The 14,195-nt window shown below is 41.4% G+C and overlaps 2 protein-coding genes across 10 annotated transcripts in view; both read left to right on the top strand.

Annotated features, from left to right (window-relative positions):
• Nucleotides 1–2,039, top strand: part of PCNT (pericentrin) — a 200,069-nt gene extending 198,030 nt beyond the window's left edge. For 8 of the 9 annotated variants that reach the window (XM_061607607.1, XM_061607602.1, XM_061607606.1 and 5 more), the window contains 2 exons: nucleotides 264–373; nucleotides 1,635–2,039. In XM_061607607.1, the coding sequence (XP_061463591.1) occupies nucleotides 264–373; nucleotides 1,635–1,663 (139 nt within the window). In that variant the 3' untranslated portion in view covers nucleotides 1,664–2,039. Of the gene's footprint in view, nucleotides 1–263; nucleotides 374–1,634 lie in introns of those variants that run through there. The other variant, XM_061607600.1, reaches the window with a different exon arrangement.
• A 5,429-nt stretch (nucleotides 2,040–7,468) lies between these two features.
• LOC133376139 (leucine-rich repeat-containing protein 17-like) lies at nucleotides 7,469–12,337 on the top strand. The gene is made up of 3 exons (XM_061607597.1): nucleotides 7,469–7,553; nucleotides 7,891–7,956; nucleotides 10,667–12,337. The coding sequence occupies exon 3, from the start codon at nucleotides 10,694–10,696 to the stop codon at nucleotides 11,750–11,752; it is 1,059 nt and encodes a 352-aa protein (XP_061463581.1). The 5' UTR covers nucleotides 7,469–7,553; nucleotides 7,891–7,956; nucleotides 10,667–10,693; the 3' UTR covers nucleotides 11,753–12,337.
• Nucleotides 12,338–14,195: the final 1,858 nt, after the last annotated feature.

Here is a 14,195-nt window from a genome sequence, read left to right as displayed (position 1 = left end):
TCTGCTGATTTCAATACCTGAGATGTCAATCACAAGCTAATGTATTTTTATAAACTAGTATTTTGGAGCAATAACTTTTCTTCCTTTGCCTGTAGTATATATAGTGCACTATCCTCTCTTTTTCAGGTGATGGTTTAGATTTCAGCACTATCTTAAGATACTGTTTTTCCCCTTTATGCTTACTTTATGTCAGCATACTTGGCTACTTTGCATATTAAAAATTTGGTGTATTGGAAAGATTTAATTTTATTTATGTCCCGTAGGTTTACTAGTGCTGCTTCTCAAGCATCATCTAAAGACCCTGAACATTCATTAACAGAATATATTGCTCACTTGGAGGCCATTCAGCGGAGACTAGGAATTGTTATGCCAGGTAAAATTATTTTGATAAATTCTGAGGCAAGTATTTGGCTTTCTGTCTTAATAAGGTTGCGTTGCACATGTTCACAGGGCTGGCCCAAGACACATCGCTTCACTGTCCTGAAGCAGCTGCCTCAGAATCAGAAGCCAAAAAATTGTATTACCATACTCATCATATGCAACATCTACTGCAGCTTCTTGGGATCAGTTTCAGTTGATGTGACCTGATGATGTGGACAAGGTGCTTGCAAGAATGCGGCCAGGAACATGTCCTCTCGACCTTTGCCCTTCTTGACTTATTAAAGCTTGCCGAGGGGGTATGACCGAGTGGATCCAGTGTATGGTCAATGCATCTTTGCATGTGGGAGTGGCCCCATTTGCCTTGAAAGAGGTGATGATCTGACCGTTCCTGAAAAAGCCCACCCTGGACCCATTGGTTTGTGACAACTACTGCCCGGTCACAAATACCCCTTTTTTAGGGAAGGTGATTGAGAGGGTTGTGGCACAGCAATTGCAAGTACTCTTGGATGAAACAGATTATCTTGACCCATCCTAATCAGGGTTCAGGCCTGGTTATGGGACTGAATTGGCCTTTGTCACTCTGACTTTTTATTTGAAGGACAGGGGGAGTTCAACCCTGTTATTCTTATTTGAACTCGTAGCAGCTTTTGATACCATTGCCCATGGTATTCTTATGAGCCAACTTAGATAGATATTGGAGGCACTGTTTTACAGTGGTTCCAATCCTATCTCCAGAGTCATTTTCAGAGAATAGCATTGAGTGATTGTCTTTCAGCCCCCTGGCAGTTGTGTTGTGGGATGCCGCAGAGTACCATATTGTCCCCAGTGCTGTTTAACATCTATATGAAGCCCCTGGAAGTGGTCATCAGGAGATCCAGGGTGAGGTGTCAACAGTACACTGATGATACCCAGCTCTGTTGTCATACTGTAGTTCGTAGCACCATCTGTTGGCAGCCAAGCAAACTGCTGCATGATTACAGTGTTGCCTGTTTATTATGTATAAGATAAGTAAGATTCTTACATTATACTTTTTTTTACATGTATGTATTAAATTCAGATTTCATTGTAAACCAGGTTACAATGAAGTTGTCTAAGTCTCTGTAACACAGAGACTAAATATATCTAATTTTGTTTAAAAAATCCCTAAAAATCTGCTGTGATATTTTTATCTTACATTGTACAAGTCTTGTGTTATTAGTAACATTTAAATGTTAGTAGGGTGTCAGAATTAACTTGAATTTGTATGACTTTAGGACAGACTCAACAACAAGAGAAACCTTGAATGTACTGAGGATGCGTCCTTGATATGAATTACAAAAACTTTCAGTCTCTGCTTTCTTCTTCAATGAATTCCTTGCACAAGCCACATGCCTGGATGCCCAGGATCTGTAAACACTGTTGTTCAGTTGAATAAAAGGGTCTGTTTCTGTGAGTTTTTCATCACATTTTTATACAATCCCCCCCAAAAATTTTTTTGTGTACTTTGAATATTTCATGAGAAAATAATTCTTCACAGTTTTTGTTGCAATTACAAGGACACTTAAAAGCTAAGACAAGTGTGCATTCCTGTATTGCCAAAAAAGTGCCAATATGTCTCTGACAGTGCTTCTTTTTACTAAAACAATTCAATGGGATTTCATTTAACCAATTATTAAAAGTATTTAGAACTACTATATTTGTGTTTCTTTTGTTCTTAAAACTGAAATGTGGGTAAATCCGCAATTATTGAAAGAAGATTCTTAATTATTTTGAGAGCCTTTTGTACTGTAAAGGTCATATTTATAACACAATCACCTCCCCCCACCCCAAAAACAGATGTATGTGTACTTGTTAGTCAAAAAGTTCCTTCAGCCCTTGTAGTGCATTCTGGTGGACTCTATGTATTACATTCTCATCCTCCCTGTTTGAGACCAGCCATAGTTCTAGTCTCTGTCCCTTATTATACAGCCACAAAAGTGGCTATATACTATAATAAGCATGGATTTTTTGCATTCCACAGTGTTAAATTGAAAATACCCCCCTGCCATTCTGATGCTTCCCATAAGCTCATTTCAAAACAAAACCTTACAAGATTTATAGTCCTGAACTCAGAAACACTTGCTTAACAACCCTCTAAGTTTTCATGGCGATGGACAAAAAAGTCAGAGAATTGAGAGTTCAAAGTGTAAAAAGAGAAAAAACCCAGACCCCTTTTGGACTTTTTTCTGTCAGAGTTCTCATAATCTGTTGAAATTCATTAAAAGTCAACCATTTTCACAGAGTACCTATAATCCTATTACTGACCTTGCCCCATATTCTGACCTTCATCTTCTGCAGTTTAAAAGTTAAAAAAATCCCAGGCTGATATGTAATTAATTTAAGAAATTTTGGCTTGAACTCAGTGATAATTTGGGGCATGCTCAGTAAGAACCAACTGTCAGTGTTCTAAAAGCCAGACTCACAGCTGCTGGGCTTGCCTAATTAGGGGGGCACACCCATGCCAGACTTTGATTTCACTTGAGACAGTCATGGCCTCCCCCAGAGAATCCTGGGAAGTGTCTGGTGTGGATGTGGCCAGGGACAACTTTGGTTTAAATTTGGGTGGGAGGCTACATGTGCCTGTTGCAGAATAAAAAGGTGAGGGAAACCCTGAAAAAGTATGAGACTGTATACAATTTTTCCTTTTGGAAAGGAAAGGGGCTTCCCCTCTGCCCAGTGCCCACCCACCCAATCTCCTCCCCTCCCCCTCCCTACCCTCCTTGCTCCTCTCCCAGGTCAGTTTCACCTATCCTAAGCATGATTGCACAGAAGTAAATCCCACTGAACTCAAAAATCATGCAAATGATTAAACCTCTCCCCTCCTCCTCCCTCCCCTCCCCCTTCCTTCACCCCTTCCCCTCCCCATCCCCTCCTTCCACCCTTCCCCCTTCCCCATCCCCTCCTTCCACCCTTCCCCCCTCCTCCTCCCCCTCCCTCGGTCAGTTTTACCTATCCTAGGACTACAACCTGGGAGACCAGGGTTCGAATCCCCACACAGCCATGAAGCTCACTGGGTGACCTTGGGCCAGTCACTGCCTCTCAGCCTCAGAGGAAGGCAATGGTAAACCACCTCTGAATACTGCTTACCATGAAAACCCTATTCATAGGGTCACCATAAGTCGGAATTCACTTGAAGGTAGTCCATTTCATATTCAAGCATGACTGCATGGGAGTAAATCCCATTGAACTCAATAAGCATGCAAATTATCAAACTTGCTCTCCCCTCCTCCTCCTCCTCCCATCACCTCCCTTTTGCCCCTTCTTTTCCCCTCCCCTTCCAATCTACTCCTTTCATCTCCCCCTTCTTCTCCCCTCTTCCCCCTTCCATCTCCCCCTCGTTCTGCTCCCCTCTACCCCCTTCCTCCCCTCTACCCCCTTCCCTCCCCCATGGTCAGTTTTACCTATCCGAGCCATGATTGCACAGGAGCAAATCCCACTGAACTCAATAAGCATGCAAATGATCAGACCTGCCTTTCCCCTCCTTCCCCTCTCCTCTCGCTTCCTCCTCCCTTCTTCCTCTCCTCCCCTCTTTCTTCTTCCTCCTCCCCTGCCCAGGCCTCCCTCCCCATAGTCAGTTTTACCTATCCTAAGCATGATAGCACAGGAGTAAATCCCACTGAACTCAATAAACATACAGATGATCAAACCTGCCCTCCCCCTCCTGCCTGCTCCCCTCCTTCCCTCCCCATCCGCTGTAGTCAGTTTCACCTATCCTAAGCATGATTGCAGGGGAGTAAATCCCACTGAACTCAATAAGCATGCAAATGATCAGTCCATTCTCAGCAAACTTGCACAGGATCCCATTTCTTACGCCCCAGATTAAAAAGCAGATAAATTCACTAATAGGCAAAAAAACCTTGCAGTTTAAGAACGTACCTATAGGCCACATATATTTCTATCAAACTTTAAAAAGCAGGGAACCTGGGCAGCTATAGTGAATGCACCAGGGGAACATGAGACCTGACCTCTATGAGATATTGTACTGCCCTACAAATTGGTCAAAATGCAAACACAATTTGGCTTGGTCTTTCACAGTCCAATCCACATCCTGTGTAGCTTGGAACAATTTGGTAACGTGTCTCTGAAGGACATGTTTATTGAGTTCAGTGGGATTTACTCCTGTGCAGTTATGCTTAGGATAGGTAAAACTGACCGGGGGGAGGGAGGGCTGGAGTGGGCAGGGGAGGAGGAAGGAAGAAGAAGGAAGAGAGATGGGGAGGAGGAAAGGGGAAGGAGTGGAAAGGCAGGTCTGATCATTTGCGTGCTTATTGAATTCAATGGGATTTACTCCTATGCAAACATGGTTAGGACAGGTAAAACTGACCATGGGGGTGGAGGATGGGGAGGGGAGAGGGGCGGGAAGGAGAAAGGGAGTGGAGAGGGGAGCAGGGGGAGGGGGAAGGAGAGGATTGGAGGCAGAGGGGCAAAGGAAGGGAGAGGGAAGGGCAGATTTGATCATATGCACGCTTATTGAGTTCAGTGGTATTTACTCCTGTGCAATCATGCTTAAGATACGTAAAACTGACGATGGGGAGGAGGAGGGGGAGGGCAGGAAGGGAGAGAGGAGGAGGGGAGAGGAGATTGGATGGGTGGGCACTGGGCAGAAGGGAAGTCCCTTTCATTTCCAAAAGGAAAACAATGTGAACAGTATCATTGCTTTTCAGCATTTCCCCCACCTTTTTATTCTACAGCAGGCACATGTAGCCTCCCACCCAAATTGAAACCAAAGCTGTCCCTGGCCACATCCTCACCAGACCTTTATTTTACTTTAAGCAGTATCGCTCCTCCCAAAGAATCCTGGGAAGTGTAGTTAGTGAAGGGTTCTGAGGGTTGCTGAGAGAGGCCCTGTTCCCCTCACAGAGCTTTAGTCAGAGTGGTTGACTGTTGAACCACTCTGGCCACCGGAGCTCTGTCAGTGGAATAGGAGTCTCCTCTCAGCACCCTTCACAGGATTCTCTGGGGGAAGTCATGACTGTCTCAAGTGAAATCAAAGTCTGGTGTGGGTGTGGCCCCTGATTAGGCAAGCCCAGCAGCTGTGAGTCTGGCTTTTAGAACACTGACAGTTGGTTCTTACTGAGCATGTTTGTTTACACACATTACAATCCATATATTGACCACACTCCTTCAGTGTCACATCCAGACTATGATTTGGCATTTTCATTATTGTCCCATAACCAGCATGTCCCAGTTTTCTGTGCCATAAATGAACACAGCTCTCATGAGGCTTTCTGTTAGCACTCACTGTGGCACAACCTGTGTGTTTAAACTGAATGTGGAATAGTGAATTTCTCAAAAACCCCTTCATACAGACTTTGTTTCCTTTCTGTATCTCACACATCCCTTGTTTAAATGTTACAGTATATCCCATGTCATTGAGTTTCTTTACAGACATTACATTACATTACATTCCAAACCAGGTACATACAATACATTTGTCATGATTGTGTTTAAGACATCAAGTTCCACTGTACCTTTGCCCAACACCTCCCTTTTCATGTCATCCGCCAGCACAACAACTTCTGCCACGGGAAGTGAAGTTTTGAACAAGTTTAAGTCCTTCACTAGGCTGTGTGTAGCTCCAGAATCGACAACCCATAAAACATTGTCTTTGTTCTCACAGTTATTCTGTTTACAAGTTCCAGCACTCACCATCTGCACACTTGACGGCTTCCAGCCTCTGTCTTTCCGCTTCATTTCACAGTCCCTTTGCAGATGTGATTTTGAGCCACAAACATAACAAGCTTTAAGTCCAAATGACTTTGCTTCAGTGTCTTTGAAGTTTGTCTTCCTGCTTTCTCTTTTCTCTGCTTTCTCCCGTCCGGCTTCCTTTCTTCTCTCCCACTCTTGAAGAAGTTTGCCCGAGGAGGGGCAGGATATAAATTTAATAAATAAATAAAATTCTCAGGGTGGGGGGGAGTAGTCATTGCTGCTTGGTCCCCCCAGTATGCCTTGTGGCAAACTGAGATCTTTTTGAAGCAGACAATAATCTAACCTAACCATTCCATTTTAAGACTGTTTCATACTGCAGGCTGGGGCTTCAGTCATCCTGACTAACAAGCTTTATCTTTTCTCTCTCCTCTCATTTTGTTTCTTTCTTTTTGATGTTGTAAAAACATAAACAAATAATTGTTATCAACACAGCCCAAAACAAACAGCCCAATTCAAACAGAGTGAATAAGCTGTAAAGTGCAGCAGAGACATCATCTGGCAGTTCTCTAGAAAGAACAGGATAAGAGCTGACAAGGAACTTGACATCGCCAAGTATTTTACTTGATGATCCAATGTAGTTTGTGGAGCGATGCAGATGTAGTAAAGCCATATTGCATCATCAGCCCTCATAAAGTGAGACTAGAAAAGTACTGCTTCTTTGTGATCACACTTTTATTTATTTATTTTTTTGTTTCATTTATAGACCGCCCATAGCGAGTGGCTCTCTGGGCGGTGTACAAAAAGGTTAAAATACAAAATATCAACAATAAAATCAGACAACAAACAATAAACACAAGCAGCAACAAAAGAAAAAAAATAAAAAATAAAAAATTTAAATTATAACATAAACGCTTAAAATGCCTGGGAGCATGCACTTCTTACATAATCTACAAAGTCAAAGGAGTGGGGAGGACTGGAAATGTTGAATGTATGTGTGTAGATGCATCTGCGTATGTGGGAAAGGGGGGAGAGAGAATGTGTGTGTGTGTGTGTGTGTGTGTGTGTGTGAGAGAGAGAGAGAGAGAGAGAGAGAGAGCTCTGAGGCTGCATGTCCCATGTGTGCTGCATGTCCGTTGAATGTGCACATGTAGTGAGTGTATGTGAAGTATGTGCGGGTCCCCATGCACACATACACTGGCCACATCTACTGCTGGATCTTGCCTTCAGAGGGTTGGCTGATCAATATAGCCCTCAGGTTGAAAAAGGCCCTTGGGCCTTAGAACAATATTTTATTTATTTATTATTTGATTTATATCCCGCCCTTCCTCCCAGCAGGAGCTTTTAAAATCTTATTTCAGAAAAAATATGTTTAGAAAGGCAGTTTTATCATGAAAAATACAAGTATTTTTCTTTCAGAGATCTTAACACATGGGATACAGTTCACCCCTTCTGTGCCCTCCCAGAATTTTTCTTCTGGTGCCACGTCTGCCCCAGTCGAAACCAAGGTTTGTTTTATTGCTTGTACCCATAAGACACACAATGTGCAAGAATCTTACCAATATACATGTACGTACGCATCTATGCAATTCTTGTGTTATCCAGTTCATTAAGAGTTGGGTGTCACACTATGGTTTGATCCAAATATGTCTCTTTACATTTGTTAAGATCTCAGCGCTCTTACAAAGTGATTGCAGCTGTTCAGCAGGTGGCAGGCATAATTTTGCAGTGGTCTAAATGATTGATGCTTTCTAACTCCCAGTCCTTCTGCCTTACATGAGGCCTCCAACCAGTCTTTCTCCACACAGTGACAGCCAGCCTTTCATCTCTTTACTTTTCCATCAGGTACTATCCATGTTTAAAAGATATTTGAGAAAAGCATGCTGGTGAGGGGATCATGCCACAGCAAAGGTAAGGATGCTTTGGGTGTTCAGTATTACAGAAATGGTGAATGTTGCTGAAAGGAACATTGGTAACAATTAATTAAAAAGCACATTATTGTTCCTTCAGGTCACAGCTCTTTCCGCCTGTGCTGATGCAGTTAGTTACTGAAACATTTTAAAGATTCCGTATACATCTTTGTTTCTGCTTTTATGATGTCACCAGTGAAAGGGTTCTGTTGTTGGTTTGGCCAGCCGGAAGATCCTGGGGAATATATAGACTTTTCTGTAAATTGCAAACATTACTGCAATTACTGCATACTCTTATGTGCCCTAAAGAATTTGCAGTTTTATTACATTCCTTCCCCACGGCCACGTCCCACTCTGTGTACCTGTAGAGACTCATGACATGAGTGTGAACCGAGGACTTGGGAATGACAGTATTTTCTAAATTTGAAAGCAGATGAACAGCTATTCCAAAGCAGCTAAGTACCAATGTATCATGCCTAGCCATGTAAAATTATGGCATTGCTATCTACAGTAGCTTTATTTTTACTTTTATTGCTGTATATAAGAGAGTGGTGCCAAAAGGGTATTCTGCAGGTGAAAGGGTCCATGAAGGTATTGCTTTCACAGACTCTATAAAACAAACATGTTCTTTCTAAAGAGATGGAGCACTGCAATGAGTCTGTGAAATAACATCAGTAGGCACGCAGCTCAATCCTAAGCTTTTTTACTCAGAGGTACATCCCACTAGGTTCAATGAGACTTAACTTCCAAATAAGTGTGCAGGGGATTGCAGCCTTGATCTGTCTGCTGTAGATAATAAAATAGTGGAAATGAGAGAATGGGAAACACTTGTCATTTCTATAGTTATAGTGTTATTAAATTTCTTTACAATAAAATCTTTTTGAAATGTGCTCTGCAGGTTTGCTTTGAGGTATTCCAGGATTCACTTGCATTTAACCAGTACATTCCTAACTGAACACATTTCACAGTAGACTAACAATAATCCTTCCTTAAAGTCTGGAAAATGTCTGTCACAGCTGTGAACAGCAAGATACTCAAAGGTGTATGGAATAGAATTGTATGGAACATCGAGAATCAAATTGCGCTTTTATTTATATTATTTATTTATTACGTTTATACCCCACCTTTCTTTTCATGATAGAAACCCAAGGCAGCTTACATATGGTTCCCACCCAGGTGGTCTCCCATCGAGGCACTGACCAGATCTGAGCCTGCTTAGCTTCAGCAGGGTGCTGGCCTCATGTGCCTTCAGATCATAGCCTGGGACCAGGCTCTTTTAGATATAGGTTCTCATCTACTTTAGCGGGATTATAACATGTTTACAAAACAATGGTGTTAAACTGCATTTATTATGTCATTCTTAGTGAGGCATGCATCTTAAAGAGCTTTTGAGACTGAATAGACACAAATTACTCCAAAATAATTAGTTCTCCAGCAAAGACATGGATAACTATATTGCTCATAGATTGCTACCTATGATTTTATAGAAAATTAAGTGGCAGCTTGATTTCTTGCCCTACATCAGTACATTTGATTATTGAACAACTGGCTGGTTTAAGATGCTTTAACATATATGCCCCATGAACAGCAATGATGATGTGGAATCTCACAGATGGGGAAGATGGTGTGTCTGGGACCTGCAAAGATACCCTTTGTAATCCTGCTCTTGTATTGCCTTATGAAGCATCTGAGCCTTACTGTATTGTAAGATGAATCCTCTTTGAATTGACCCATGCAGGTTTGGTCTAGGGCTTATTTCAGAGTAAGGGTTACATTGCCTTTTGTTCCCATTTCTTTCTCTCTCTCTTCAGTATTCTATGTCAGGCACAAATTCAACAGGTAGTGTTTGCCATCTCTCTTGCCATATAAGCATCTTCTGGTTTCTTGTTTCCCAAATTATTTTTTAAATTTAACTCAGTGTAGTATACATTTTGTTGGCAGGAAGTGCTGTGCCATGTGCCACTGCTTAACCTGGCAGAAGATAGGGATGGGATCCATTGGCCGGGGCTGGTTTGAAAGCATTCCACGTCAACCTAACAGTTTGGTATAGATTTGAGTCTCTTCTTTGTCCACAAGCTGTGTCTTTTACTGATCCGTTTTTTCCCTTAGAAAAAAATATTGATATTAATATCAATATTTTGAAAGGAAATGTTAATAAATTAAAGGAAATATCAATAAAATATTGATATTGATATTAATATTAATATTTTAGATGTGGACTTTTTAAAAAAGCTGTTTTGGAAAATAGCAGTGGAAAATTACTACACAAAAATCAGATCTGCAACGATAATGAATAAGGTTAGGAGGGAAGTATTATACAAATGAGCGAGCCTAATTCCTTACCATTAATAAAAAGAATCTGTATATACTGTGGAAAAATACTATTCAGCAGCTGCACATCTACTTGTTAGACTCATAACTTGATCACATACATATCTCTGAGAACAGAACGCTGGAAAGTGTTTGGGACTTTAAAGAGCCTGGCAGGATGATAGCTAAATCTCTGCATCTGACCTTGGTAATAAAAAAGAGCATAAACTGGATAAGCCAACCTTTTCTCACTTGTGTTGTTACATAAACTAATTTTTCAAGCTTTTAAAAGTTGTCCATTGTCTTTTGGTGGTAGGTAAGAGTGATTTATATTCCTGTTACATACCAAGAATTATACATTTTTTTCTAAAATGTATTTTTTATTATTTGTTGTACAACAGGAACTGAAGTACATAACAAGGCTGAAGATGTATTTTCATTACTTCATCTGGCTTTGGATTCCCCTTTCCGTTTGTGACTCTGAAACTAATCCATGCCAGAAAATCTGCTTTTGCAAAGAAGGGGCTATGTTTGTGAACTGTTCAGGAGTCAGTGTAAGCTCCAATCTCATTTTCCCCCCTGAGACAGAACACTTGGATCTCTCAAACAATAACTTGCATTCTGTTCCAAGCAAAGGTCTAAGATCCCTGTGGAAGTTACAGGTTCTCCTTCTAAGGAGCAACTACATCAGTAGAGTTGAAGAGAGAACATTCATCTCTCAGGAGAGACTCCATAAGCTTGATATTGGTAGAAATGAGATCTCATTTCTTGGAAACAGTTTTTCATTTGGTCTCATTTCTCTCCATGAACTCGTTTTGGCCTACAACAGGCTGCAGGAGCTACGGTACAAGAACTTCCAGCACTTTGAAAGTCTTCAGAAGCTCAATTTGCAAAATAATATCTCCTCAATAGAAATGGGTGCTTTTCGCAGTCTCACCTGTTTGAGGCAACTTTATCTTCAGAACAATAATCTTCATAACCTCAACAATGGAGATTTTTCTATGCTGCAGCACTTAGAGGTTTTGAACTTGGAGGGCAACAAGATCAAAACTATTGCTCCTCTAGTCTTTACTTCTTTAAGCAGCCTCACCATACTTAACTTGGTGCACAATGAAATTGAACATATTAGATTCAAAACGTTGTTATCTCTCCATACACCTGGAACTCAAATCTTGCTCTCAGACAATCCATGGTTCTGTGATTGTGACCTTCAGAGGGTCTTTGCAAAATTGTGCAGTGTCAGGAGGCTGATCTTGGATGACTACCATAACGTGACATGCATGGAACCTCATATCCTCAGAAGCCTTCCTCTGTCATCTGTGGACACCCAGCTGTGCATTGCTGAGACGGTGACAGTTCTTGTCATCACTTTTACAGTCTCTGTTACTGTGGTAGCTGCCATTGTCATGGCTGAAAGGAACAGAAAGAAAAGGACAGGCAAGCATTGGAGTGAGGACAGTGAAGTTTCCTATGATGTTCATAACTGAACTGATACAGCTTGAAAGCCCTGTTTTATCTACTTGGTGATTATGCTTAGTAATTCCATTCAGATTTTGCATTCTCTTTCTTTTAAAAATAGTTTTTTTTAATTTCCAAAACATAATTCACCATTACAGGATGGAACAGAAAACTTAAAAAATAGCAAACATAAGACAGAGAATTGTAACAGTTCAAGGCTGTATTAAATCAGTTTTAGTCACTGCAGGGAGCTATACAAAAATGAAAGTTCATTAATTACATTTTGTACTTTCATTCTCCATGTTCCTCTCAATAACAGAAGGTGCTCCTAGAAAAACTCAGTTTAACTAGATATTAAATCTGTTGGTATCTACAAGACTAACATATGCCAAGCACTGGAAGACTTGTACATACCCATCAAAATCTGAAAGTGCCTTTAAGGTATGAGATTTAATATATATTACCTCTTGCATTTAGGGATGGAGGAGAATTTTGTTTGGACTGCATTTTTAAGCAAACTGACCTAATTCACACCTCTTGTACCTAATATTCAGATAGGAATACAGTCCATATTTACACTTCTGAATTTTGCAATACAGTTCTTGATATTAAAAAAACCCTACCAAAATGCATTAAAAAGTGTATATTTTAGGGTAAAACATTTAGAAAATACACATTATTTTTAAAAGTTTTTATATTTTTCCACAATATACTAACCACAAAATATAATATCATTGCCCCCAGAGCCTGTGGTTATTAATCTCCAATATTTATTTAAAACTTGCATTTAACGATAAGCGATTATTGCACAAATCCTCTCTCTAAAGTCCCATCTGTACCTGGCAGGGTCAAACTGAGTCCTGATTTTTCCCATAGGTGATGAAACAGAACCATTGTTGGTGAAATTTAGGCAGTGTACACATTCCCATTTACTCTGGCTCTCCTGTGCATTCCTAGCCCTGCTTTTTGAATCTGGGTACACAGACACTACCCATGCCCCACATGTATGTTGTATCTTCTGAAATACTGTTTTGATGCAGTTTTCCCTAAGCCAGCTTTACTCCGACTTGAGAACTGCAGATTTACTCAATGAGCAGTGAATCCCAGATGTGTACAATTGATATGTTTCCCTGTCCTGCTGAGGGTGACCCGACATGTCTGATGTCAGGAGGGTGTATATGATGGAGGAGCATCTGACTTGCCACTCAGCCACTGCCTGCTGCCTTCCTGTTGATTCAGAACTAAGGCTGCAATCTTAACCATGTCTACTCAGAAGCAAGTCCAATTGAATTCAGTGGGGTTTACTCCCTGGTATGTTGATTATGATTGCAATCTGAGTCTTGCTCATTTCAACTGGCCTTTCTTCCAAGTAAATGTGAAAGACTGCAGCCTTGAAACAGGAAGGGGGAGGGAGATCCATGCTCATCTCTGCCATTCGACTCTCTGCAAACAAGGAGGGGGGGATCTGTCTCCTGCTCTCACTCACTATGAAGTGCCAAAACTGCAGAAACAAAGCTGTGAACTATCTCGGAGGGTAAATGCAGCAGGGAGTGCTGCTACAAAGAGGTAGAGAATCAAGAAGCACAATTTGGAGCCTGGAATGCACAAGCAATCCCCTCCTCTCCATCGCCCCACATATCTTGCCAACTATTGTTCTGATTAGCAAGCTAGCTAAATGTGAGCTGGATGGAACAACTATCAGTTGGCTACAGAATCGTACTGAAAGAGTGCTTATCAATGGTTCCTTCTCACACTGGGGGGAGGTAATGAGCAGGGCACCACAGGGCTTGGTCCTGGGCCTAGTGCTTGTCAACATTTTTATTAAGGATTTGAATGAGGAGGTGCAGGGAATGCTTTTTAAATTTGCAGATGATACAAAATTGTCCTGGAGGACAGAAACAACATTCAAAGTGATCTTGATAGGCTGGAGCATTGGGCTGAAAACAACAGAATGAAATTTAGCAGGGATAAGTGCAAAGTTTTACATCTAGGAGAAAGAAACCAAATGCACCGCTATAAGATGGGGGATACTTGGCTCAGTGGCTTTTGATATGGTTGACCAAGGTATTCTTCTGGAGCAGCTTGGGGAGATGGGGGTTGGGGGCACTGCATTTTGGTGGTTCTGGTTCTACCTCCAGGGTCATTTCCAGAAATCAATTGGGGGGGGGCATTGTTCACCACAATGGGAGTTGTCCTATTGAGGTGTCCTACAGGGTTCTATCTTGTCCCCCATTCTATTTAACATCTATATGAAACCACTGGGAGCTGTCATCTGGAGTTTTGGAGTGAAGTATCACCAATATGTGGATGACACCGAGCTCTATCTCTGTTCCATCTGAATCAGGGGAAATGGCTGAGATGCTAGATAGGTGTTTGGAGGCAGTGATGAGCTGGATGTGGGGCAACAAGCTGAAACTGAATCCTGACAAGACAGTTATGTATTCCAAGTTCTCAAGTCCAGGAGGTAGGAAG

Source organism: Rhineura floridana, chromosome 2 (genome assembly GCF_030035675.1).
Source record: "Rhineura floridana isolate rRhiFlo1 chromosome 2, rRhiFlo1.hap2, whole genome shotgun sequence".
In the NCBI taxonomy this organism is placed as follows: domain Eukaryota; kingdom Metazoa; phylum Chordata; class Lepidosauria; order Squamata; family Rhineuridae; genus Rhineura; species Rhineura floridana.
This window is presented reverse-complemented; position numbering and strand designations above follow the sequence as displayed.

What these genes read in the sequence shown, in the direction of transcription:
- LOC133376139 (XM_061607597.1), top strand. Translation starts at nt 10,694, where the DNA reads ATGTATTTTCATTACTTCATCTGGCTTTGGATTCCCCTTTCCGTTTGT.